General features: G+C 39.5%; 1 protein-coding gene across 2 annotated transcripts; it reads right to left on the bottom strand.

Moving 5' to 3' along the window:
* Positions 1–1,548: 1,548 nt before the first annotated feature.
* LOC120085591 (alpha/beta-Hydrolases superfamily protein) lies at positions 1,549–26,340 on the bottom strand. Of its 2 annotated transcripts, XM_039041646.2 has the most exons (10): positions 25,372–26,340; positions 23,649–24,794; positions 22,316–23,473; positions 22,165–22,206; positions 21,448–21,524; positions 4,005–4,089; positions 3,828–3,911; positions 3,575–3,676; positions 3,399–3,497; positions 1,549–2,078 (listed from the first exon to the last, which is right to left on the bottom strand). In XM_039041646.2, exons 1-10 carry the CDS (start codon positions 26,119–26,121, stop codon positions 1,968–1,970), a joined length of 3,654 nt encoding a protein of 1,217 aa, XP_038897574.1. In that variant the 5' UTR covers positions 26,122–26,340; the 3' UTR covers positions 1,549–1,967. The 2 variants fall into 2 exon arrangements, 1 of the variants encoding a protein (XP_038897574.1); XR_016532407.1 differs by lacking the exon at positions 21,448–21,524.
* Between the last annotated feature and the right edge of the window lie 505 nt (positions 26,341–26,845).

The following is a 26,845-nucleotide window of genomic DNA, read 5'->3' as shown; positions in this document are numbered from 1 at the left end:
TATGAAAAGTTGAGGAGGTCATTTCTGACAATTTACTATCTATTTTCTATAAGTTTTTAGAGTTTAAAATACAAAGTTTTTAATGATAAAGTTTAAGGGCTTGTTTGATAGACAATTTGAAAACAAGAGATTCAATGAAAATTTATATTTCATGTTTTCATATATTTATTTGGTAGTGGATCAAAAATTGGATTTTAATTTAAACAATTGTTTAAAAAATGTGTTTGATGCTATACATTTATAAATCACAAAAGTGGTGGTAGTTATCCCCTAATATTTAGTTGATAATAAACTATTATCAATTTATGTATGAATATGACTTATGTTAAAAAAATTATATAATTATTATTTTGTAATATTATATATATATATTACGTAATACATATTATTTTTTTTTTAAAATGAGTTAGTTTATAACATGATATATTATATTTCTAAATGTTATCATCTTTATTTAATATAATTATGCATTTTAACATTGGATACAATGAAAACATAAAAATGTTGTTTTCAAATGAATTTAGATTATCTACCAAATAGGCCTAAATATATTACCAATGTATAAACAAATAGTTTCCTTTCATATTTGCATTTTCTACCGCATTTTGAAATTTACACTTAGAAAAAAAAAAAAAAAAAAACTAAACTTCACTTGCACATTTTTGTGTGATACGAGTAAACTAAATTAAAAAAACCGTGAGTTTTGCAAAGAACTTATCCTTATAAACCTTTTGTGATAAGGAAATGGTTAGAAATAACACGTTTAAATTTTTACCTTACAGAATTAGCATGTTTTTTGAAAACTCGTTAAAATAGTTTTTCTCAGTCTATCTCGTCTTAGATTCGCCACCAAGATTTTGTTAAAAAATAAAATTTTCTAATTTATCAATGGGTTTGGACATTCTCGGTACATCTGACCAGAATTATACACCGAAATTTGCTAATTTTTCGGTAAATCAATTTAGAAATTCATATAATTATGTGGATCTTAGTGTTGATCCAGGCAAAATAACATAGAGATTCTATATATATATCCCAAACCTTGCCAAAATTTAAAAATGACAGTACAATCATTTTGAATCAATTTGAAAAATTTATTTTGATAATTGGAACACCCATTTGAAATTTTGGAAATCCATCCCATTGTGAAAATATAAATTATACTAAAGATTTGAAAAATTACGTAATAATTTAATATAATATTTATTAAAAATAACCAAATTTTTGAAAAGATGATTTGATATAAGATTTGATAAGATTACATACAAAATTAGTAAATCTCGATATACTGAGACGACCCAAAACAACCAATAAGTTAAAAAAATTATTTTAAAGAAAAAAAATCGATGGCTAAACTTGAATAGATATATCGAGAAAAACGATTCTAACAAATTTTCAAAAAACACGATAATTTTGTAAGGTGAAAACTTAAAAAGCCATTTCTTACCATCTCCATTTGTCATCTCTAAAGTCTAATACTTTGCAATTATCAGAGTACTTCTGAGTTTTACTGTAAAATAGATAAGGTACATTTGAGGGCAACATGGGTAAAATCAAATTCAAATATTAAATAGATATTATAAAATTCTAACGTTTGGAACAACTCATTTCCTCTGTTTAAATTGTAGTAATTGTAATTCTATACTAAAAAGAAATTTTACACCATCTGTTGGGTACGTATGTACAATATAATATCCCTTTCTCCCCCTAACCTTGTACTTATATCAACACAATGTTACAAGAAAAGGGGAAAAATACAAATTAAAAATAAATTTTGAAAAGAGGACAAATATGTAAGCTGATGCCTGTATCTTCTATGCTATGTTAGCATTCAGATTGTTGACGATGCCACTTGAATTTTGGCGGAAAAAGAATGTCTAATATATCAGAACCTTGTGCCAGCCATCCTCTATTGACTATATATACAAAAATAAATGGGCACTACAAAAATGGTGGGAAGTGGTTTCCTAAGAATAGCGAGATTTCAACTTCTGCAAAAACTCCAATGTCTCAGTGTATGAAGGGTCAGTGCGGCTGAGGGGCTTACACGAATTTATGTGATCCGTTGATTCTAGCACCTGTACAGTGATCAAGCAAAGATAAGAACATATAAATTCGGATAACAAGATGCAAGTCCCAACAAAGCGAAAAGCTAGATCATTAGACAACCATTTAGATTCTATTTGGTAGCTATTTTCGTTTTTTTTTTTTAGTTTTTAAAAATTAAACATATTTTTTTCTCCATTTTTTACAATATTTTACATCTTTCTTAAGTACAATAGTTAAATTTTTAACCAAATTCCAAAAACAAAAACAAATTTTTAAAAGCTACTTTTTTTAGTTTTCAAAATTTTGCTTAATTTTGTAGCAATTGATAAAAAGTAAATAACAAAGGAAAAAATTTAGTAGTGGAAGTAGTGTTTATAGACTTAATTTTCAAAAAAAAAAAAAAAAAAAAAAAACCAAATGGCTACTAAATGGAATCCTTAGTTTATAAAAATTAAGCCTATAAATCCTCAATCCACCTTTAAATTTCTTGCTTTATCATCTAATTTTAGCCAAATTTTAAAAATAAAAAAATAATTTTTAAAAACTAATTTTTGTTTTAAAATTTGAGTAAGAACTCAAGCTTTGTACTTAAAAAAGATGCAAACAATTGTAAGAAACGGAGAGAAAATAGGCTTAATTTTAAAAATAAAAAACAAAAAAATGGAATAGTTACTCAACGGGCCTTAATACAGGGATACCAAAATATTGAGCTAATGAGAGGGATTGAGATGGGGAGAATTGGGGAATTATTCCATCCAAGATAAATTAGTTTAACGAACCAATAACTTTTGGCAGTTAAATCCTAGGATTGATTTTGAAAAATTTTGATTTCCATGCAAAATCAAATACAACCATCAAACATTCCGCTCTTAGTTATCGATACAACGCTCCTCCAATAAAACCAGAAAACAGGAAGGAACCCTAGAAGAAAATCGTATACCCAAAACAAAACCATGAAATGTAAAACTAAACATGCATTTAACTCGGATGAAAGTTGTAATCAGAAAGAATGCATCAGAGAACCGTATGAGGATCAACTCCAGAACAGCAATAGCATGCACTATCCACTACAGTTTCACCATTTTGCCCAACAGAGTATCATAAAGAATTCTGATCTGGAATATATTTAGGAAGAGAAATACAGCTTTTTACTCTTTTTAATAAAATTAGGCTACATAATATTCATGAAAACTAGATCTTCAGAAAAAAATTCCAGATCATATCAACAGGGAAAAGTCATTTGACAATTTTCATGGTATAAAGGTCCAAACTCCAAAAATAATAGCTGGTGATAATTGAAACTTATGTTCAGATTTCTGGATTACAAACTAATCATTAATCATACTTACAACTAGTTCGCCAAAGCCAGGATATGCGGATTCAATAGGAACAATTTCCATTCGGAAAGCCCATCCTCCATAACCTTCAACAATTGGGGTCACCTTCGTCTGCAGATGATCATAAGCTGCCATCATTCTAAAATATAAACACGAAGAAACATTGTATTTCAACTCATGTAGGCTACCTCACAGAAACTAAGGACCTCGAGCAGTCCTTTCTTATGGAGGTGGCGGAGAAAATCATTCAGCTCCACCAATCTAGGAGACCCACTTCTCAGCTCTCCTATCTGAATAACAAGAAATGTGATTTGATGTTAGTATATATATTGATGAGAATGTTAGCATAAAATTTGAACTAGTTCCCAAGAAAAGACGAGAAATCAAATGATTAGTTGCTTCTCAATCAGAGTCACTTCGTTAATGGAGTCAAATACTAACGGTAGGAGCAGGACGGAATACAAGACCCATTCGCCAAGGCATGTCTGCTAGTTTGCTGCCAAAATGTGGGCAGCTATAGAAGACCTGAAGTCAGTGGTCAACGAGATATGACAGATAAGAAGATTGAAGACGCATAGAGAACAAAGCAAGTAAAACAAATATTTTAAGTTAACATACAACTCCCACAGTATTCTTCACAAGGTTATCAATATTTTCTGTCTTGGCTTTATACAACATTTGCTTGACAACCAGGCCTCCCATGCTGCAAGTAAGAATGTTGCATTTGGTTAGAGGGTTTCCGTCACATGAGAAAAGAATAGGACAAAAAAATTATTTTTTTTGGAAAAGGAAACGATTCATTGTATTGTATTAATAAATAGATAGGAGCGAAAGCTCTAAGTACAAGAGAGTTATACAAAGAGCAAAACGAGAATACAAGTGCTTGTAAAAGGATCAGGAGATGCACCCGCACGTCTCAACTAGATTGACACTCCCTTAGCACCCTCATCATCTCCAATTCTAACCCATAACTGGGAGATAAGATAACAAGATTACAAAAAGAGGAGAAAGCCTAAAGAAACAACAAAAGTGAAAAACTAAGGATAAAACCAAAACAGTGGCCTGAAAATAATGGAAATATATAAAAAGTTCAATAAGTGTTGCTGAAGTCTGGAAATCTGGAAATGTTTAATGCCGATAGGAGGGGTTGAGATAAAGGCCTCCCAATTGAGGTTGAAATCTGAAAGGCTGTAGGCACGGAAAGGATCGAAAATGAGGCACTAGGAGGAGGCTTGACGACGGGCAGCTTCAAGGCAGTCTTGGCATCTAGTGGCTTTGTTATGGAAAATTCTTTGATTTCTTTCAAACCAAAGGTCTGCCAATAAGGCTTTTACAGCATTACACCATAACAAACGGATGGATTTGTGGGAGATGGGGCCGGCAAGGAGCTGAAACACGTTACTTTTGAAATCTTTGCACAAGGTCCATGAAAGATTGAAAAAACACAGCAGCTTATTCCAACACCAATTTGAGTAAGGGCATGTAAAGAAAAGGTGAAGGGAGTCCTCACTATGATGTAGGCAGAGTGGGCAAACTGTGAGGGAAAGGGAGGATGCTGGTTGCTTTCTCTGAAGGACTTCAGCTACATTCAGCTGACCGAAAAGCATAATCCAAATAAGGATGTTGACTCTTCTTGGACTTTTTGTTTTCCAAATAGCCGAGAAGATGGACTTTTCCAAGGGGAGAATGGTGTTAGGTGGCTTTTGAGGGATTTAACGGTGTATTGTCCATTGGTTGAGATGGACCACACTCTTTTATCAAAAGAGAGAGAAGGGATTCTACTTAAAAATTTTCTCAACAAGTCTTGGAAGACCAACACTTCTTCATCTTTAAGCGATCTTTGGAAAGTAATGGACCACAAAGCTATGTTATTGTCCCAATGATTGGCAACTGAGCCATTGGAGAGCATGGTGATTCTGAATAAGCTAGGAAAAAGGATGCTGAAGGGGGAATGTCCTTCCCAAGTGTCTAACCAGAAAGCAATTCGACTGCCATTACCAAGTTTGAAAGTGACAAGGATTCTACCTTAAGCCATGTCTTTGAGATGCTAATCCATGGACTTTTCAGACTTCTACCTCCTTTCCGCGTCGCATGCCAATCAAAAGCATCCTTACCATGAATACTTCTAACAACTTTGCCCCAAAGAGAGTTTTCCTCATTGAAGAATCTCCACCCACATTTAGCAAGGAGTGCAATGTTCATAGCTTTGAGCCCCCCAAGACCTAGACCACCATCTGCTAAAGGTTTTTGAACCAATTCCCATTTAACTAAGTGATTTTGCTTGCTGCCCTTATTGCCTTCCCAAAAGAAACTTCGTATTAACCTTTCCATTTCAGTTGCTACCCCTTCGGGCATAAGGAAGATGGCCAAGTAATGGGTTGGAAGGTTTGAAAGGACTGAGGTGCAAAGTGTGGCTCTTCCACCCCTAGATAGATTGAATCTTCTCCATTTGTCGAGTTTACCTTGTACTCTATCTAGGACCAGCTGCCAAAAGGAGGCTCTTTTTGGGTAGCCCCCTAGAGGCAACCCTAGATAATGGAAAGGGAGATGGTTAGCCGAAACATTTAATGAAGCTGCTGTAGTATAGAGCTCACTATCATCCACATTAATGCCATAGAGTGCTGATTTATCCCAATTTACCTTCTGCCCTGAACACCATTCAAAGAGCTTCAATGTATGCTTAAGTTTTGACAGCACAGTGCTGTCATATTTGCAAAACAATAAGGTATCATCCGCAAATTGGAGTATGGAAACTTGGACTTGCTCTTTGCCTACTAAAAACCCTTCAATGATGTCGGATTGGTTGAGTTTGGAAATTAATGCACTCAAAACTTCGCTGACTAAAAGATAAAGAAAATGGAAGAGAGGATCACCTTATCTAAGCCCTCTTGAAGCGGCCACTCTTCCCCTTGGTCTCCCATTAATGTAGACCGAGTAAAGTGGGTTTTTGACACATCCCAAGATCCATTCTATCCATTTCTAATTGAAGTTCTTGGGCCAAAGCACTTTTTCTAGAAAATTCCAATCAACTCGATCAAAAGCTTTCTCCATATCAAGTTGAAGGATCCAACCCTTCTTCTTTTTTCCTTTATACTCTTCCACCGCTTCATTGGCTATAAGTATGGGATCCAAAATTTGCCTTCCTTCTATGAAAGCACATTGGAATGGAGCAATGATGTCGGACATTACCCCTTTCAATCTCTCGGCTAACACCTTAGCAATGACTTTGTAGATTAATGAGGTTAAGCTAATGGGTCTATAATCACTTACCTTGATTGCTACTTTCTTCTTTTGAATTAAGCAAATGAAATTCTCTCTTATACACGCATTGATCTTGCCATTCTTATAGAAGTCATTAAAGGTATCTTGGAAGCTTGACTTGAGAATAGACCAAGATTTCAGCAAAAATTCAGTGGTGAAGCCATCGGGGCCTGGGGCTTTACTTTTGCCAAGGGTTTTTATGGCTGAGAGGATTTCTGTGGCTGAAAAATTATTTTGCAGGAGAAGATTCTGATTCGAGTTCACACAAGGCCAATCTAGATTTAAAGGGAGATGCCTCTGCCCTGGAGATTTTAGATAAAGGTTGCTGTAAAAGTTGAGTATTAGGCTTTCAATTTCTGCACTCGACTTTGTTGGGACCCCTTGTTCATCAACTAACTCGTTTATAAAATTTCTCCTCTTTTTTGCTGCTAAGAACCTGTGAAAAAAGCTTGTATTCTCATCTCCCTTCTTAAGCCAGTTTAGTTTACTCTTCTGTAATAGGTTAATTTCTTCCAACCTATATAAGGCCATTAGTTCTGATTTTGAAGAAGACCAAGCTGCATAATCAGTGCTGGACAGTGGGGAATTCTCAGCAAGTGTACCCCAATTTTCTATTTCTGCTAGCAACCTCTCCTCTTTCTGTTTTAATTCTTCCTTATTGCTGTGATGCCACTGTTTTACTGCTATTTTCACATCTTTCAGTTTCTGATTTAATACAAAACCAGCCCAACCGTGTACTTTGCTGTCAAACCATGCTTTCTCTATAATTTGGATGCAATCTTTGTTGAGTAGCCAACTATTGCAAGACCTGAACAACGAAGAACCCCAACTAAATGATCCGGCTTCTAATAAAATTGGGTAGTGGTCTGAAAAAATCCGGGCTTGTCTATTGGTTCTAGAATTTTCAAATAACTCATCCCAACCTTTTGATATGAAGAAGCGGCCTAGTAAGGATCTTGAAACAGCGATGCCTTCCTTTGACCATGTAAACTCCCATTACTCAACCGGATTTCTATGAGTTTTGCTTGCTCAATGAACTTATTAAACTTTCCCATGCCTCTAGTGCTTCTACCCAAGAGAAATCTTTCGTGTGTCCATCTTGTGATATTAAAATCGCCACCCATACACCATGCGTCTTCACAATAAGCTACCAACGACAAAAGTTCTTCCCACACAAATTTTCTTTCTTTGTATTCAGTTGGCCCATATACATTAATGACCCAACAAGTCTTTTTACAATTAGTGTTGCATTTAATTGAGAGAGAGTAACCGCCTTTGAGGGTTTCTAATACTGAAATTAAGCTTGTGTCCCACATTGTTAATAGCCCACCAGAAGTACCAAAAGATTCAACGAATTCCCAATCAACATCTTTAAAACTCCACAAAGATAATGAAACTTGCATCAAAATTTTCCTTCTTGGATTCTTGAATTAACACAATTGAAGGATTAATTTTCTTTAAGAATCATTTAAGGACCAATCTTTTATTAATGTCTTTGAGACCTCTGGTGTTCCAGGATACTATCTTCATCTTTTCGAGAACAGTTATCAATGCCAACCAATGGTTAGTCCAATAATAGGCTACATTCAGTGACTAAGCTCAGAAGGTGTGCTGGGAGGTCAGAAGGGGTTGAAGGAAGGGCAGGGTTGGGGATTTTAGTCTCAGCAGTAAGGTCCTCCCCTGTTTGAAACAGGGTATTTAGGTCAGCAAGCAATGTTTCTTCCGGATTTGGCTCATCTTGATCTTCTGAATTGATAAGCCAATCGTTTTCCTCTGTACTGATACTAAAGAGAGAATCATGAGGGCAATCTCTCTCAATGATTGATTGATGTTTAGGGGTGAAAATAGGGATTTCTTTTGGTGGTAGTCCAGCCGGGTTGTAAGAGGGAAGAGAAGATGGATAATCTGACCTGGAATTAAAAGGCTGCTTTGGAAAAGAAGGAATTCTGGCTTCTTGGGGCTGGGAGGAGACTGAGCTGAGGGTGAGTCCGAGGCTTTTGGGGTGTTCCATCAGGTGCTTTCTTCTAATAAAGTGTTCGGGAAAGGTTTTGAAGAGGCAAGAGGGGTGGCGGGCTCTATTTAGCCGTTTCTGGTTTGTTTTGCTAGATTTAAGGGCTGGTTTAATGTTCAGGGGAGGAAGAGGAGGCTTGGGGAAGCAGAGACAGAGGAAAAGATTGCTCTGTTAGGACAGGGGAGAGCAGGGTAAGGAGGGGACCGACTGTTTTGAGGGTAGAGAAGGCAGGGAGGTCGAGTGATCTGGAAAAACAGGGGAGAGGAATTGAGATAGAGAGCAGAGGAAGAGGAAAGCTGATGAGGAGCTTGGGTTTCGGGCTTGGCTAAGACATGCTCAAACGAGGAAGAGACTGAGGGAAGCACCACATTGCAGGGGACACAAAATCTTGCTTTCTTTTTGGCATTGGTGTCTTTTCAACTTCTTTCTCTTTCATCTTAATGGCAGCAGATGAATTAATATCTATCTGTGGAACACGAGGAGTCTTATCTGAAACAACAATTAAAACAGGGGACTTTTCGGTTTCCTTTAATATGCCAGATGATCTTTTGAATGACTGCGGTTGCAAGGGGGGCTTCTCGGCTTCCTTTGAATTAAAAAAAGCCTTTTCAGAAGGTTGCGGCTGTGAGTAAGACAACTTCCGTATTTAAATGATTTGCTTCGTCAGCCTCATTAAAAAAGCAAGATGGCTTTTCGACTTCCCTTATTTCTCCCAGATTGATGATTGAAGTCTGTGACTTGGACTTCGTGAGAATTTAGGCTTAGATTTATTTGACAATAGGAAAGACCAACTGGATAAATCAATTACATCAAATTGGGATGAGGCATCTTCATCCTTTAGAGCATCTTGTAACTGAACTAGGTCTATTGGGTTGGAGAAGTCTTTAAGCAAGACTTTAGTGGGTAGTTTTGAAGGCTGATGATAGCAAGCAATATCACCAAAGTTTAAGTAAAAACTTCCACGAATATCATCCTTAACTTTGCTTCTAAACAGTTGATGAGATTAAGAGTTTCTGAAGCAATAGCAATTAATCCACCAAAATAAGCCCCAATTGCTTCAAAAGTTTTCCTACACCAATAATCTAAGGGAAGGTTTTTGATTGTGATCCAACCCCCATAACCTTGCATTACCGAGGCCCTTCCATGACTGATTGAATTCCATTTTTCCAGATGAAGATGAAAAGGGCCGAGAACTTAGTCCATTTACCTTGAATTGGCACTTTTTCGTTGAGGTTTCCTTGGCTTAGTTTGATGAGGGCTTTGTCTGCAAACAGAGGATTGATGATGACATTGGTGCCTAGACACTTGCTTAGTTCTATCGCAATTTCCTTCCACCCATTTGATGCCATAAGTCTTGAGATAATCTAGAGGTTACTAAAATTTTTGGCAAGACATCATCATTCTTCTTTAACCAGACAGCAAGGTTGCTCTGTTTCTTCACAAGTGGAGTAGGGAGGGATGGGAGGGCAGAGTTTTCACAGGGAGGTGGAGTAAGGCCGGTACGATCGACTGGACTAAGCTTAGTAAAGGGAGGAGATGAAGAAGAACTAACCTGGAGAACAGGGGATTTTCTGAAGTATTGGATGTAGCTATCGATCATCTCCTTAAAGTCATGCCAGCCTGCTTTTTCGTCGCTGAACGGGATGTGGATGTTCCTTCTTCCTCCTGTGATTGGCCATACAACATATTCAACAAACCAACTCTCCTTTGCACGAAATTTGGCAAGCCTCATGAAGCTTTGATCAACTCTTTCTTTTAGAAGGAAAAACTCAAAGGTGGAACCATACAGTAATCTGCAAAAGCTCTCAAGAAGCCAATTAGCTGAAGTTAAGGAGAGAAGAATGGACTGTCCTTTTTTTATGTCTTTTAAAAGGAAGTTCGATCCTTCTTGCTCCATATGGAAGGCGTGGTCAAGGATAAGACAAGAGAACGAAGTCATGGTTGGAAACAGGGCAGAAACAGAGTGAGGGGGGAATGATAGAAGCCGGAAGAAGGTTGGAGGGAGAGGGGTGAGGGAGGCGGTCAGAAGGAGGGAAGTTTAGGGAGGGCATGGTGAGCTCCGGTGGGGTGGTCAGAAGGGGGGGCGTGGGGGAAGGAAGAAAAGAAGGAGAGAGGGGAGAACATTTTTCCTTTCAAGTCAAAAAAAAAAAAAAAATTGTATGAGCGATAGACCTCATAATAATGAATAAATAGACCATGCATAGTGATAGACCTCAAATGCCTCGAGTGACAAGTGTATGAGCAACGGAAGCGTACCAAAGAGAGGATAAATAATGAGAAGGATAGGAATAATTAAGCAATGAAATAGGAAGTGGACCCTAGGAATATTGTTAGTTATGGAGGGGCCCATGGGTGGGGCATTCAAATCATTTTGCTTGTTAATATCTCTAGTGAGATTTAGGGAGAGATAAGGAAGCTTTCGAATTCTCCCTCTGCTGTTGATAAATAAAATTGATTAAGGCTAAGGTCTATTGTTGGAAATAGGGTTTTTAACCTAGGAGCGTTTATGTAATTGTGTAAGACCCCTAGGGTTCCCTACTGTCTATTTATATAGTGAGTCCTTGTGTATTTAGAGTATCAATTTTAAAACAAATAAGAAAAGACATTATATCGTGGTTTTTCTCCTTGCACTAGGGTTTCCACGTAATCCTATTGTTTTTCTCTCCCTTATTCTCTTTTTAACATGGTACAGAGCACGGTGACGAAAACCTAGCTGTTATGGAAGAGAATCAACCTCAATCCTCCTCTGTTGATGGATCTTCAAGTTTTGACATGAGAACAGAAATTCGAGCAGCGGTAAAGGAATGTTTTCAGGATGCCCTACCGGAATTAATATCTGCCGTTCAGGTACAATCCTTGGAAAATCGCCCTCAGCCAACCGGGTATCACCATTCCGAAATCAGTTAGAATCCGATTGGAGCTGGAGCCGGCCGCGAGGAACCATTGATTCATGATCGGAGCTATCAGGATCATGGCAGAGTCGCCGGCGGTCTCAGACGTGAAGAACAGACTGGCCGCAAGGAGGGGTTGACCATCGATCAGAGCTATCAGGGCAGAGGGAGAAGTGTCGGGGGCAAAGAGCAGAAGAGTGATCTGATTAGGGTTAGTACCGATCTGGAGCAAACCAGACCAGTTCGAGTTGAACCAGGGCAGACCAGCCAGACCCAGTATGTTGATTTTAGTTCCGACCCACGCCTGACCCGACCCGAAAGCTCAACCCTTAATTTCGATCCGCGATTCGACCCACGCCTGACCCAACCCGAAAACTCATTTGTCCAGTTTTTTTGCGCCAACTGATCCACTTTCAGCCCATCCAGCCCGACCCGGTGATCTAGTTTCCTTCAACAGCTGACCCGATGGTTTTTTCACATCCAACAGTCGAGGTCTCGAGCAACCAGCACCTGTTCCAATCAATTGTGGTTCAGCTTGTTACCCAGACGATGTGAGATAACAATTGGCTTACCTGCAACAACAGATTTCTTATTTGGATACGATGTTCGGTGCAAATCATCAACCGGTTTATTCAAAAAATCCGGTAAACTCATTACCTATAGTGCCTAACGTTTCTTGCTTATCTGGTTCGGTGGGTAATACTGCAGGATTTATCGTCGGAGAAAAATTAAATGGCCAGAACTATTTTTCTTGGTCTCAATCGATCCAGATGGCCTTGGAAGGGCGTCACAAGTTTGGATATTTGACAGGGGAAATTCCAAAGCCGGCCCCAGGTGATCCACAAGAACGAATTTGGAAAGGAGAAGATTCGTTGCTATGGTCTGTCTTGGTGAACAGTATGGAACCCCAGATAAGAAGACCGCTATTATATGCTGCCACAGCCAAGGATATCTGGGAGGCGGCGCAAGATCTATATTCTAAACGACAAAATGCCTCTTGGTTATATACACTCCATAAACAGGTTCATGAATCCAAACAAGGGTCTATGGATGTTACCTCTTATTTTAACAAACTGTTGATGCTGTGGTAGGAAATGGACTTGTGTAGAGAAATTGTCTGGAATTGTCCACAGGATGGGGCCCAATATTTGAAGATTGAGGAAGCAGATCGTGTTTATGTGTTTTTCGCTGGATTAAATCCAAAGTTTGATGGGGTTCGTAGTCGGATCTTAGGCCAGCACCCGATTCCTTCACTTCGAGAGGTCTATTCTGAAATACGACTGGAAGAAGATCGGTCGTGTGCCATGAATAATACCACCACAACTACTGATGCAGCCGCTTTCGTTGTCAAGCCATCCAGTACTGATGGTGATAAGAAACCTCCTCCCATTTGTGAACATTATAAAAAGCTTTGGCATACGAAGGATCAATGTTGGAAATTACACGGGAAGCCCCCAAATAGCAGGCGACGACAGTCTCATGAAAAATCCAATACTAGTCGTGCCCTAGCAAGTGATTCAGTAGATGACCAAACTCAGAAGAAATCTCCTCGTGACGGTAAACACAGCTTAAGTACAGTTGGGGTGAGTGCAATTGCACAGTCAGGTAATTTTCCTTCTTTCAGCCTAATTAGTGTGAATGGTAAGAAACCATGGATTGTGGATTCAGGAGCTACTGATCATCTTACGAGTTCCTCAGAGTTATTTATGTCATATAATCCGAGTGCTGGTAATGAGAGAATTCGAATTGCAGACGGATCTTTTGCCCCTGTTGCTGGAAAGGGCCATATCTCTCCGTTTCATGGTTTAATTCTACGTGATACCTTACATGTGCCTAAAATATCATATAATCTGTTATCTGTCAGTAAACTAACAAGAGATTTGAGGTGTAAGGTGATTTTCTCACCTGATTCAGTTTTATTTCAGGATCTGAAATTGGGGATGACGATTGGCACTGCCCGGCACGATAGGGGACTCTACTTCCTTTCTGACGAGGCTTCCTCTAGGAATGGTCACCAATCGGGGTTTATGTCTTTAAATTTCTCTATTACTGAAAATGATGTTATGTTATGGCATTTTCGCTTAGGACATCCGAATTTTCAATATATGAAATATTTATTTCCTCATTTATTTTGTAATGCTAGTACTTCTTTTAATTGTGATGTTTGTATTCGTGCCAAACAACGTCGTGTTTCTTTCCATTCTCAGCCTTATAAACCCTCGAGTCCTTTTTCTCTTGTTCATAGTGATGTATGGGGTCCCTCACCGGTTACTACTTCCACGGGAAAACGGTGGTTTGTCACATTTATAGATGATCACACCCATCTCACCTGGGTTTTCCTGCTCACTGATAAATCTGAAGTGTCCTCTGTTTTCCAACAGTTTTACATAACTGTCAAAATTCAATTTAAAACAAAGATTGGGATTTTAAGAAGTGATAATGGACGGGAATTCTTTAATGCCTCTTTTAGAGAATTTCTCGACTCTAAAGGTATTGTTCACCGGAGCTCATGTGCTTACACTCCACAACAAAATGGAGTAGCTGAGCGTAAAAATCGGCATCTGGTTGAAGTAGCCCGATCTCTTATGTTATCCACCACCCTTTCGTCATACCTCTGAGGAGATGCAGTTCTTACTGCTGCTCACCTCATTAATCGGATGACCTCTCGTATTCTTAATCTTCATACCCCTTTAGAATTGCTTAAAGAGTCTTTTCCTACTACTCAGTTGATCTCTGATGTTTCTCTTCGGGTTTTTGGTTGTGTTGCTTTTGTTCACTCCCATGGTCCAAACCGCACGAAATTTTCTCCTCGTGCTCATAAGTGTGTCTTTGTTGGATATCCACTCCATCAACGAGAATATAAGTGCTATCACCCGTCATCTCGAAAGTACTATGTCTCTATGGATGTCACCTTTCTCGAGGATCAGTCGTTCTTCCTTGTTAGTCATCTTCAGGAGGAGAACATAAATGAAGAGACTAACTGGTCCACTTATGCTATTCCTTTAGAGTCAGCGCCCATTCAAACCTTATCTAAACCTAGTCCTGATCATGATAGTCTGTTTCTTCCTACCAATCAAGTTCCTTGGAAAACGTACTACAGGAAGAATCTCAATAAGGAAGCAGTGTCACCTGTTGAACCAGAACTGCCGGTCCAGTGCAAGAGTCAGACCTGTCATCAGGTCCAGGTACGTATATTCCTAATGATGTTGATTTATGTATGGACAATGATGAAGGCAGGCATGATAAGGGGGAAGGAAGCAGTGATACTAAGAGAGTGATAGAAAGGGAAACTGTAGAGGATGAAATGATTGAAGCTATGGAGGATGAAATGGTCCGTGCTAATGATGATGTGGAAGATACCACTGAAGTTTCTGATACACAGATGGTAAATCATGGTGAGAAGCCTGAAGAGATGAAAGAACGTGATGTGTCACTTGATCTTCCTATAGCCCTGAGGAAAGGTACCCGTTCATGTACTAAATATCCTATGCATAGTTACATGACATATAGTAATCTGACATCCGAGTTTAAGGCTTTTACTACTAGCTTGGACACTGAGGTGGTTCCAGATAACATAAGTGTTACAATGAAAAAAACCAGAATGGCGGTCTGCTGTTATGGAAGAAAAAGCTCTGAAAAAGAATAAAACCTGGGAACCGGAGACTTTGCCTGAAGGGCACAAAACAGTAGGATGTAAATGGGTGTTTAATATAAAGTACAAGTCAGATGGGACAATTGATCGATACAAGGCTAGACTTGTTGCAAGAGGTTTCACCCAAACATATGGAGTGGATTATTCTGAGACGTTTTCAGCTATGAATAAAGATTGGCCCCTACACCAGCTTGATGTTAAAAATGTGTTTTTGAGCGAGGAACTTGAAGAGGAAGTCTATATGAGTCCCCCTCCCGAGTCCGAGATTCAATTTAAAAATAAAGTGCGTAGATTGAGGAAATCAGTATACAGATTGAAACAATCTCCAAGAGCCTGGTTTGACAGGTTCACGACGTTTGTGAAAGCACAGGGATATGTTCAAGGATATTCCGATCACACTCTTTTTGTAAGAAGATCAACATCAGGGAAAATATCTGTTCTTATTGTCTATGTTGATGATATTGTTTTATCTGGGGATGATGATGTAGAAGTCACAAGACTAAAAACAGAGATGGCTAGAGCGTTTGAAATTAAAGACCTCGGGAAGCTAAGATACTTTCTGGGAATGGAAGTGGCTCGCTCAAAAGAGGGTATATCAGTTTCTCAACGAAAATATACACTGGACTTGCTAAAGGAAACAGGTATGACTGGGTGTAAACCTGTTGACACGCCAGTAGAATACAATGCGAAAATCGGTGATAAGAATGATGGAATTCCTGTTAATAAAGAAAGGTATCAACGGTTAGTTGGGAAGTTGATATACTTGTCTCACACAAGACCAGATATTTTTTATGCAGTAAGTATTGTGAGTCAGTTCATGCAAGCTCCTTGTGAGGATCATATGATAGCAGTTGAACGTATTCTTTGGTATCTGAAAGGAACTTCTGGTAAAGGCCTAATGTTCAGGAAAACCGATAAATGATCTGTTGAAACTTACACTGATTCTGACTGGGCAGGGTCTGTTGTTGATAGAAGATCCATGTCTGGATATTATACGTTTGTCTAGGGAAATCTAGTCACCTGGAGAAATAAAAAACAAGGAGTTGTTGCTAGAAGTAGTACTGAGGCAGAGTATCGAGCCATGAGTCTAGGGATTTGTGAAGAAATCTGGTTGAAGAAAGTTTTATCAAATCTCCAGTAAGATAATGAGCTTCCAATGAAATTATTTTTTGATAATAAAGCTGCCATCAGTATTGCAAACCCAGATCAACGTGACAGAACTAAACATGTGGAGATAGACAAGACACTATATTAAGGAGAGGTTGGACAGTGGAAACATATGCATCCCTTATATTCCTTTGAGTCGACAAGTTGTTGATGTACTTACAAAAGGGTTATTGAGACAAAATTTTAATTGTGTAAGCAAGTTGGGGCTTGTTGATATCTATGCAACAACTTGAGGGGGAGTGTTGGAAATAGGGTTTTTAACCTAGGGGCATTTATGTAATTGTGTAAGACCCTTAGGGTTCCCTACTGTCTATTTATAGAGTGAGTCCCTGTGTATTTAGAGTATCAGTTTTAAAGCAAATAAGAAAAGACTTCATATCGTGATTTTTATCCCTGCACTAGGGTTTCCACGTAATCCTGTTGTTTTTCTCTTCCCTATTCTCTTTTTAACACCTATCATTTTGGAATCAAACCAATAATCTGAGCATGGTGGGAAAAATGGAAAACAGAGTAATTGCTATAGAAGAACAGTAGGCAGAAATGGAAGAGAAGATGAATTTGCACAGATGTCACTGGTCTTATCTCGATTAGAGACGATGAGTTAATAATGACCAAGGTCTGCCGTCATCGGAAAGGATGACGACGGATAAAGGGAAGCGGGTTATAGAGAAATCATTCACATGACTCGAGAACCAAGAACAGATTAAAGATACAATGGAAGGAATACACACACTTGAGAATAAGGAAGTGTCGTTGTTCGACATGAGGCGGAGGAAATTAGAGGTGTTGTTCTTCAAAGGTGAACACGAAGAAAATCCAGATGGATGGTTGCACTGCATGGAATGCTATTTTGTGGTGAATCGATTATTGGAGAAGGACAAGCTAGATGTTGCCGTGTTGTACCTGAAGGGTGAAGCCCTAGACTGGTATCAATGGGAGGATGATTGGTCTCCGATGGGAAGCTGGGCGGGCTTTAAGGAGTTGTTCTTAACACGTTTTCGGCCGGCAAGAGAAGCGGATCGTTATGTGATAGTGATGAGGCTTCAGTAGAAGACCACGATGAGGGATTACCAGAGGAAATTCAAACGCTACTCAACAGGCCTGAAAGAATTGGGTGACAAAGCCCTCGAAAGTAAGTTTGTTTGTGGACTTAAAAAGGAGATCCATAGTGAGATGCACAAGTTAAAACCCGAGGGCCTTAAGGCCAAAATGCAAATGGCCCAACTCATTGAAGAGGACCAGCTGCTTCAGCAAAGGCTGGGCAAAGGATCTGAATCAGCGAATAACCCGAGCACTAAGGGCGATCAAGTACTAATGGAGCGACATTTAGCGGGTCAAATGACCCGACTAATCGGTCGATCACATTTAGCCCTAATCGAAGTGCAACAAGCTCCTCGACGAGGATTACTCCTCGGAAAGACATGGGGGTGAAAGGTAGCAGTAACAACCCGTATCGACGGCTGACGAATGTGGAAATGAAGGAGAAAAAAGACAAGAGGCTGTGCTTCCAATGTGATGAGATGTTTAGCTTTGGACACCGTTGCAAGAAAAAGGAATAACAGTTTATATTCGTGCAAGAAAGGGAAGATTTGGCAGACGAAGGGGAAGAGCTCGATATCGTCGGTTATAAACCGTAGGACAAGCACAAAGATGATGCAAAAGAAATCGCAAACCTCTCGCTTAATTCGATGGCCGGGCTTGGTTCCCTGAAAACAATCAAGGTTCATGGGATTATCGATGGTCGTAAGGTGGTTGTTTTGATTGATGGGAGTGCCACGCAAAACTTCGTCACGACAGAGCTGGTATGAGTTGCAACTGCCGATTTCTCCATCAGAAGGTTACAATGTGGTTCTAGGTTCAGGAGGGTCAGTCCAAGCAACTGGTGTTTGTAAAGGTGTGTTTCTTACTATTTCTGATTTATCTATAATACAAAATTTCCTCCCTTTACCCTGGGGCAATGCTGACGTAATTTTGGAAATGTTATGGTTGGAGACCTTGGGGCAGATTTCTTTTGATTACTGCTTATCCACAATGGAGCTTACGATTGGGGAATGGCTGATTTGGCTGCACGATGAATGTAGTTTGGTGAAGTCCCAAATATCTCTTAAGTCAATGGTGAAAAAAATGAGGGAAGGGGATCAAGGGGTGTTGATTGAACTAAATGCGGTGGATGCAACACAACATACAGTGGATGGAAATAACGATAATATTTAAGATGAGCATTTTGACGTTCCAAAAGAGATTCAACAGATACTCTAGAGACTTTGAATTGGTTTTCTTAACACCGACAGAGCTACCACCAGCTCGGGTTCATGACCTTTCCACTGAATTAAAGCCAGGAGCTGGACCAATTAATGTGAGACTATATAGATATCCCCAGTTCCAAAAGGACGAGATCGAAAGATTGGTGAATGAAATGTTGATAGTTGGGATAATTCAACCAAGTAGGAGCGCCTACTCAAGCCCGGTTCTGTTGGTAAAAAAGAAAGATGAGAGTTGGCATTTTTGTGTTGATTATTGGACCTTGAATAATGTTATTATCCCAGATAAGTACTCTATACCCATAGTTGATGAATTGCTTGATGAATTGTTTGGCGCCGCCATTTTTTCAAAAATTGATTTGGAATCAGGGTACAATCAAATTCGAGTACAAACGGAGGATGTCCACAAAACAGAGTTTCGGACGCATGAGGGCCATTACGAATTCTTGGTGATGCCATTCGGATTGCGAAACACTCCCTCAACTTTCCAGGCGATCATGAATGACATATTGAAACTGCACCTATGTCGATTTGTGGTTTTCTTCGACGACATCCTTGTTTATAGTCGGACAATGGAAGAACATGTTGGTCACCTTTCACCTTTCAACTATTCTGGACATTCTAGTCCATAATCAATTGCTGGCAAATTATAAGAAGTGCCATTTTGGAGCAACTAGTATTGAGTACCTGGGCCATATTATTTCGGCAAACAGAGTTTCAACTGATCTGGCCAAATTAGAAGCGATGAAGGCGTGGCCCACACCCCGAAATGTTAAAGAACTACGGGGTTTCTCAATCTAACAAGTTATTATTGAAAATTTGTGGCCAACTATGGTTCAATTGTGCTGCCTCTAACTTATTAAAAAAGGGGAACTTCATGTGGAATGATGAAGCTGAGATGGCCTTCCAATAACTTAAGTCAGCTATGATGTCTGTATCAGTTTTGGGGTTGCCTAACTTTAACGAACCGTTTATCGTGGAAACAGATACTTCAAGAGTGGGCGTTGGTGCTGTTTTGATGCAAAATAAGAAACCTCTAGCCTATTTTAGCCAAGCTTTACCCCCTACTCACTATTTCAAGGCCGTTTACGAATGCGAACTGACGGCTATTGTGTTTGCAATTCAAAAATGGCATCGATACTTGTTGGGTCGACACTTCATTGTTCGCACGAATCAAAAAAGTCTTAAATTCTTATTGGAACAACGAGTGATTGAGGGGGAGTATCAACGTTGGATCGTTAAGTTGCTGGGATATGATTTCAGTATTGAATATAAATGGAGAACTGAGAATTCGGCTGCAGATGCGCTCTCTCGTTTGCCTACGGTATGCGAGCTTGGACTACTAAGTATAGTGAATGGGTTAAATACCTCTATCTTCGTTGATTAGGTATGTAATGACAGTGAATTACATGCTATTTGCCAAGCACGGTTGAATGGGCAGCAAGCTCCTTTGGGGTATAGTCTTCGGGGGGAACTACTCTACTACCAAGGTCATATTTCCTTACCGGCCACATCTCCCACAATTCCCTTAGTGTTACGCGAATTCCATAACAACCCTATTGGGGGACATCAAGGGGCCCTTAACACTTATCGATGATTAGCCAAGGAAGTCTATTGGAGAGGGATGAAGCAGAGCATAGGAAAGTTTGTGGCAGAATGCGAAGTGTGCCAACAGGCAAAATATTTGACATTGTCTCCTGCGGACCTCCTACATGCCTTACCCATTCCCGATCGGGTGTGGTCAGATATTTCTATGGATTTTATCGAAGGGTTACCCAAGTCCGAAGGGTATGATACCATTATGGTTGTTGATCATCTGTCCAAATATGCCCATTTTATCACTCTTAAGCATCCTTTTTCTGCTCATTCCGTGGCTGGGATATTTGTGAAGGAAATCGTTCGCTTACATGGATATCCTTGTAGTATTGTATCTGATCGTGACAAAATCTTTACCAGCTTGTTTAGGGAGGAGCTCTTTCGTATGTTAGGGACTCAATTGTGTCGCAGTATAGCCTACCATCCGTAGACGGATGGGCCGACGGAGGTGGTAAATAGGGGTATAGAAACGTATCTTCGCTGTTTCACAATGGGCACTCCTAAATAGTGGGCAAAATGGGTTCCATGGGCTGAATTTAGCTATAACACTTCTTTCCATACATCTGCCCAAGTCCTCCCCCCAGTGTTGGCTCATGTGAATGGCACTAGCATGGTAAGTGAGGTTGATATGCAATTGAGAGACCGTGATACCATGTTGTTAAAACTAAAGGCCTCATTGCTCAAGGCCCAACAACGTATATTCAAGACGGCAAATGAGAACCAACGGGATGTTGAATTCAATATAGGCGATTGGGTATACCTTAAGCTAAAGCCTTAAAGCTTACAGGCAGTCATCGTTGGCAAAACACAGCCACCCCAAGTTAGCGCCTAGGTTCGTAGGGCCGTTTCAGGTTACCGACCCAATTGGCAAAATGGCTTATCAAATTGCCTTAAATTTGACAATTAAGGGTCAATACATCAAGCATCTCAACCTTTGACAAACAATAACAGCAAAAGAATATCTTTAATGTGATGAACAAAAAATATCACCAAGATCAAGAAGGCAGCATTTAAGCAGGGAAAGGAATCCATCTCAAAGAACAGGAGGAAGTATGATAAAAGAAACGCCTACCTCGCCAATCTAAGAGGTGACCAAAATGTAGAAATCTAAGCGGAAAACAATATCTTTCAAGGTGAGAGATTTCACATCAGAACAAACAGAAAACCAAGCTAGCCTCAGGTTTGTTATTCTTAAATTTAAAAGTGCCATTTTTGTACAAACCTGTGAGTAACAAATACAACAGGCCGTTCACCAATTCCAGCAGCAAGAAGCTTATCCAGTAGCATGGAGCTGACTTCCTTCAAGTTTTAAAAAGTAAAAGTTGATGACCAATCATTCAGCAAAGACAACAATATCAAACACTCTCAGACCAAGGCCAACAAAAAAGAATAAAGACACTAGAATTCTCATTTAAGTGCGAGAAAAATAAAAAAATCGAAACAATCAACATTGTAGTCAAACTATTGACATCACAACTGCAACAGAAAAACTACGGAATTACTATTAGTTTGCACAGCTACTAATGAATTAGAAATCAAGTTATCTTCCATCAAAATATCAACCAAACTGAGATTTGTGGTAGCATACTGCAATCCATTGGACTGCTAAAGCTCCATAAAGAAAAGAGTACAAGCTAAAATCCCTAATGAACAACATCAAGAATAGCACAGTGCAGAATGGCTTGCATATTCTCAAAATGAACTTGGCTTTATAATGAAAAACATATGAGGACATGATGAGGATGCTAAGGGGGTTTCAACCTAGTTGAGATGTCCGGTGCATCACCTCATCCTCAAGAGCAAAGCTCACTCATTGTATCTCTATATTGTACTTTTAGGATTAGTTTCATTTCATTAATTCAATGAAGAGGCTGATTTCCATAAAAAACATATGAACTTCAAAGAACTGCCACATGACAAGTTAATTTAGCAAACAAACCTGAAGAGGAAGGCTAGCCCCAGACCACTGGGTGAGATTTGTCTGCACAAGATTTATAAAAGCATATCTTTTAGACATATATATAATTTTCAAGTTTGGAACTGAAGTTTCTGATTTTACAATAAATGGAACTTAAAAGTTCTGAAAAGACCTTGTATTTAAGGGTAAACATACGAGCCCTTGGGAAGTCAGATGAAAGCCATTCACCTGGCCAAAACGTCCCTAGTTTCCCTGCCTCCTGATCAATCTTCTCTACCAGTCCAGATTTTGTTGAGGATTTGTCCTCAGATATGCGCCATGACTTATAAGGTCCACCTCGGAGGCCATGAATAAAAACAACATCAACCAAAGGAGAGTCTGGCCTAGAATCATTCTGAGACATATGAGATGAAGAGGTGTTGTTATCATTTCCATGCCGTGCCACAGCTACACCATCAATATCAATGAAATTAGCCTGCGAAAGAGAAGATTCATCCTTTTGAACAGTGTCCTGCTTCTTTTCTTCATGAACCTTCCAGTGAGGCAGTTCGGGATTTATTAAAAAAACCATATCATCATAATGGGGGCAATTCTTTTTCCTGTTTGTAGACTCAGCAGACTCAGAATTAGAGAAAGAACCATTTACAGAAGCTCTACGGTTAACACAAAATATATTTAACAGTGTGGCTCTAGCATAACTTTGCAATTTAGCATCATGGCAACCGGGAATGGCCCCATTGGCACAGTCCTCAAGCCATGTACAAAATTCTTCATCAGAGAGAATCTCCTTTTGAACTTTCTCTAGAAGAGAAAGGATGGTTAAAAGCCGTGCAGCATGTCTACGGATGTGAGCTGTGGGGGGTACTCGGACACTAGACGAGTCATTCTTCTTCTCGGAAAGTGATGGTTCCCCGGAGGCATTTGAAACACGTTCTTGAGTCTCAAGAGCTCTAGATGCATCATATGCTTCCATGGCTGCCAGCTTCTCATAATCATCACATAACAAAAGGCGTCTCAGCAAAAAGAGAACGCCGAAATCAGCTATTCTGCTCTGACATGAAGAATCATCTGCACAAACTTCGGTCAGGGCTTTAATCCCCTTTAACGTTGCCATTGCAGAATCTGCTGCATCAAACTTTGGACTATTCTCTTTTTTTATATTCTTTAACAGTGCAACAAAAGGTTCACGTGAAAGTAAATCTGCCAACGGAGAGATATCTAATGAGTCAGTAGTTGCACCAAACTGATGTACCGCCAGGTTAACAACTGCACTTGCTAGCTGACTAGCAACTTGACTGGCAAAAACAATGTTTGACTGCTCAATCTTAGTCTGCAAAAATCCGTCGGGAGAATTTCAGTAAAATAAAACTGACAAAATATCCTCCTTTATAAGTGCACTACAGTGTGACATGAATGTATGTGTGTGCTCTACACATGTAAAAATCATTGTGATGTTAGTGAACAGAATGAGTAATTAAGTGTAGAAAATAAAGATATTTGCAAACCTTCACTTTGTCGTTTTTAAGCTGAGTAACTCCATTCACTGCAGACTTTTTAGTAGAACGTAGTATTTCAGTCAGCAGTATGGCCAACCATCCTTGAGAAATAGGTATGGAGCTTGGTCCGTAGTCTTCAAGAATGCAAGATAAAATTTTAGTCGCAGAAGACCTCAAAGATTCAGAGGAATATTTGCCAAAGACCCATTGAAGTAGTATAGCAGACCATCTCTGACTCTCTTCAGCTGATAGATGCATCCATCCAGTGCTGAGTAACTCTAATGCCTTTGCTAATGCCTCTTGAACTTCTCCATGTTTTTGGGTCCGTATAGCAGCGTCTCTCATTAGATGCAGACCCCTTTCCATTATCTTCTTTTGTGCCCCAGGGAACCGTTCAACGGAAGCCAAAAATGCAGACAAAGCAGCCTGAGCCAAAGGGATGTCATCATTTTTACTTGCATGAGAAACAGTAGAAAGAAGGCTTGAGCTCCAATCAGAAACAGAATCATTCAAGGGAAGATTACGGTCCTCTAGTAAAAGCCTAGCTACCAAACTTCCATGCCATTTCACTGACCTTTCAGGTGCCATTAAAGCAGTCATGACAGCATGTCCATCTTGATCTAGTTCATGGATGTGCAATCTGTTCAGTTCTGATGCCATTGACCAATTTGCCAACGCCCATGCTGCAAAAGGTACAGCAACATGCTCACAATGCAAATCATCCCACAGACCAGGAACAACAGATGAATTAGCAACGAGAGAGGTATCATGCTTCTCTGATACTGAACTTTTAGGTGTATTTTTTTCCAGTTCTACATGACCAACATTGGAATATGCCAACATCACAGACCCACTTATTCTCGAAAGCCCCAAAACAGTAGTGCCTCCAAGAATCTTAATTCCTATTCCTTTGATTCCTCTTCCACCATCTTCATCTTCGCCGCCATTTGGTTCATCAAATTCCAAACCACCTTCCTCAATCACTTGAATAGCTGCTGCAATATCTCTAGTTTCAGCATGTGCAGGCAAGGATGGCTCAAAAGCTAGATTCTCTAACCTATCACACTTGGACGTTACAATATCCATGATGGCAGCCACAAGCATGCTCCTACCTTTCAAAGAATCAGAAATATCGAATGAACTACGTCTTGGATGCTGTCCCACAAAAATGTGACAAATATCAATGGGAAAACAAGACTTAAGGGGGGAATATCAACAAAATCCTGAGAACAATATTTTACATTTCGTTTCAAGTTCAACAACAAAAAAACCAAAGAGCTGACTGCTTTGATGGCATCAAGTAAACAACATCCCAACTCAGATTCTAACATTCGATCTGACCATGCGTGTACTATTACCTTATCTACCAATTTTACTCAAAATTCGCTTTCTAGCCATTTCATGGGAATGCAATTGTTAGTCTACCTAAAAACCTTATTTTCCTTTCATCAAGAAAATTGTTTTCCAAATTTTAGACTTACTAGGCTTGTTTTAGTATGTATGACCAAAAGGGACAACAAATAAGGTATTGAAAGGATTCTCACTAACTAAAATTAAATGATGGTAGTTGACTGCATCAGAAAAGAAACTTACCGTATTTGCAACTTCGACGTAAGACTCATGGTATTTGTCTCAAGTACTACAACTTCAATGTATGCCTAATTTCTTTTTCTTTTTACCCAAGAAATGTGTTAAAACTTTATTGATCTCAAATGTATATCGTAAATTTTACCTGCTTCGTTCGCCGAGGCTGACACGAGAAGATGAACCTCAAAAGATTTGGAACAGCACGAGGCCTACCAAGGACGGAAGCCGACACATCAGGATCGGCAATCAAGTAGGCCAGCGCTCTGGCCGACTCTGCTTGAGTTCCACATCCATCCCGAGGAACTGCCACCGACTCTAGCAACCAATCCACCACAGCACCGCCTCCGGCCCCGACAATTGCCGCCCTACGGCTGGCATTGGCTGCAGCAATGTCAGCCAGCAATGCCGCGACCCGGAGTTCAAAGCCGGACCGGACCTCATGATTGGCCGACGACATCACCGACCTTAACGACTGCCAGAGAACCGAGGCGGCAACGCCGGTTTGTTTAATGTGATGAAAAATCTTCTTAAATGAATCGCTAGATCTCTGGGCCGCCCCTTCAATCCCATCATACAAGGGATTATAACTCTCCTGGGGGCGATCAGACCAACTGTCAGAGGTAAGAAGAGTAATGGAAGCGACTAAAGCAGAAACAACAGCAGCGGAGACAGTTATAATCGAACTGCGAGAAAAAGAAGCGGGGGATGCACTAGTCAACAAGCTGTTCTGTGGGCGGTGCAAAATCGGAGCCGAGGGTGAGACTGGATGCGAATTCTGGAGATTATTCGAGCCCTCGATTGATTTTTGCGAAGTAGAAGATGAAGACAACGATGAGAAACGACGAAGATTAATCAAACGATGAGAACACCGACTTTTCGCCCAAGCACGAAGCATAATTTCGTTATCCGAAACTTGAAGATATCTACTTCCCAATTCTTATTCAAACAAATTTTCTCATCTAAGAGGGAAAATTGAATAGATTATCTCCCTGTTCTTCTTCGTTGATCGTTCGTCAGACAGCGTAGTGCGAAATTGCAGGCGTTAACATATGGCGGGACAAAACGAAAATGCGCGAGTTGTACGGTAAAGGAAGTCCATAGAGAATTTTCTCACAGAAGATGCGAACCTCCCAAGCGAGAAATAATAATAATAATAATTGGGCCTATAGGGCCTAATCATGGGCTCAAATTTTCGGCCTGTGATCGGCGGGCCCGAAAGGAAAGGCCAGAGAAGAAAAAGCCTTTAGAGGGGTTTTTTTCCCGCCCTCCCTTTCTTCCTTTCTTGCATGGTTAAATATAACTAAACTATGGAACGAAATTTTAAAAATAAAATAGAAAAATAAAAATAAAATAAAATAAAAAGTCAGAAAGAACGTGAACTTTAAAGTGATGGTCAATTGTTAAGATATTATAGACCAAAAAAAAAATGAAACATAAATAAACGAGTTTAAGAAGATTTAGTTGATTGAATTCATCTATAAATCTAGATTCGACAACTTAAGTATTCGAAGCGTCACAACAACATCCAAATGTCACTCTTAAATTTTTAGATTTGCGAATAAGAAATAGTACATAAGAATATTGATCACTACACAAATGTGTGAATTTAATAAAGAAAG

This window comes from Benincasa hispida, chromosome 9 (genome assembly GCF_027475165.1).
Source record: "Benincasa hispida cultivar pf3 chromosome 9, pf3_genome.v1.1, whole genome shotgun sequence".
Taxonomy (NCBI): domain Eukaryota; kingdom Viridiplantae; phylum Streptophyta; class Magnoliopsida; order Cucurbitales; family Cucurbitaceae; genus Benincasa; species Benincasa hispida.
Note: the sequence above shows the minus strand (reverse complement) of the source record. Positions and strands in the feature narration are given on the sequence as shown.

Bases quoted from the DNA above. Each gene is read 5' to 3' on its own strand.
- LOC120085591 (XM_039041646.2), bottom strand. From the start codon at position 26,121: ATGCTTCGTGCTTGGGCGAAAAGTCGGTGTTCTCATCGTTTGATTAAT. The intron at 22,207-22,315 runs GTCTTTTCAGAA...AATCTTGTGCAG, and splicing joins TGTTTACCCTTAAATACAAG to ACAAATCTCACCCAGTGGTC. The intron at 2,079-3,398 runs GTAAGTATGATT...ATCACTGTACAG, and splicing joins CTGGCTTTGGCGAACTAGTT to GTGCTAGAATCAACGGATCA.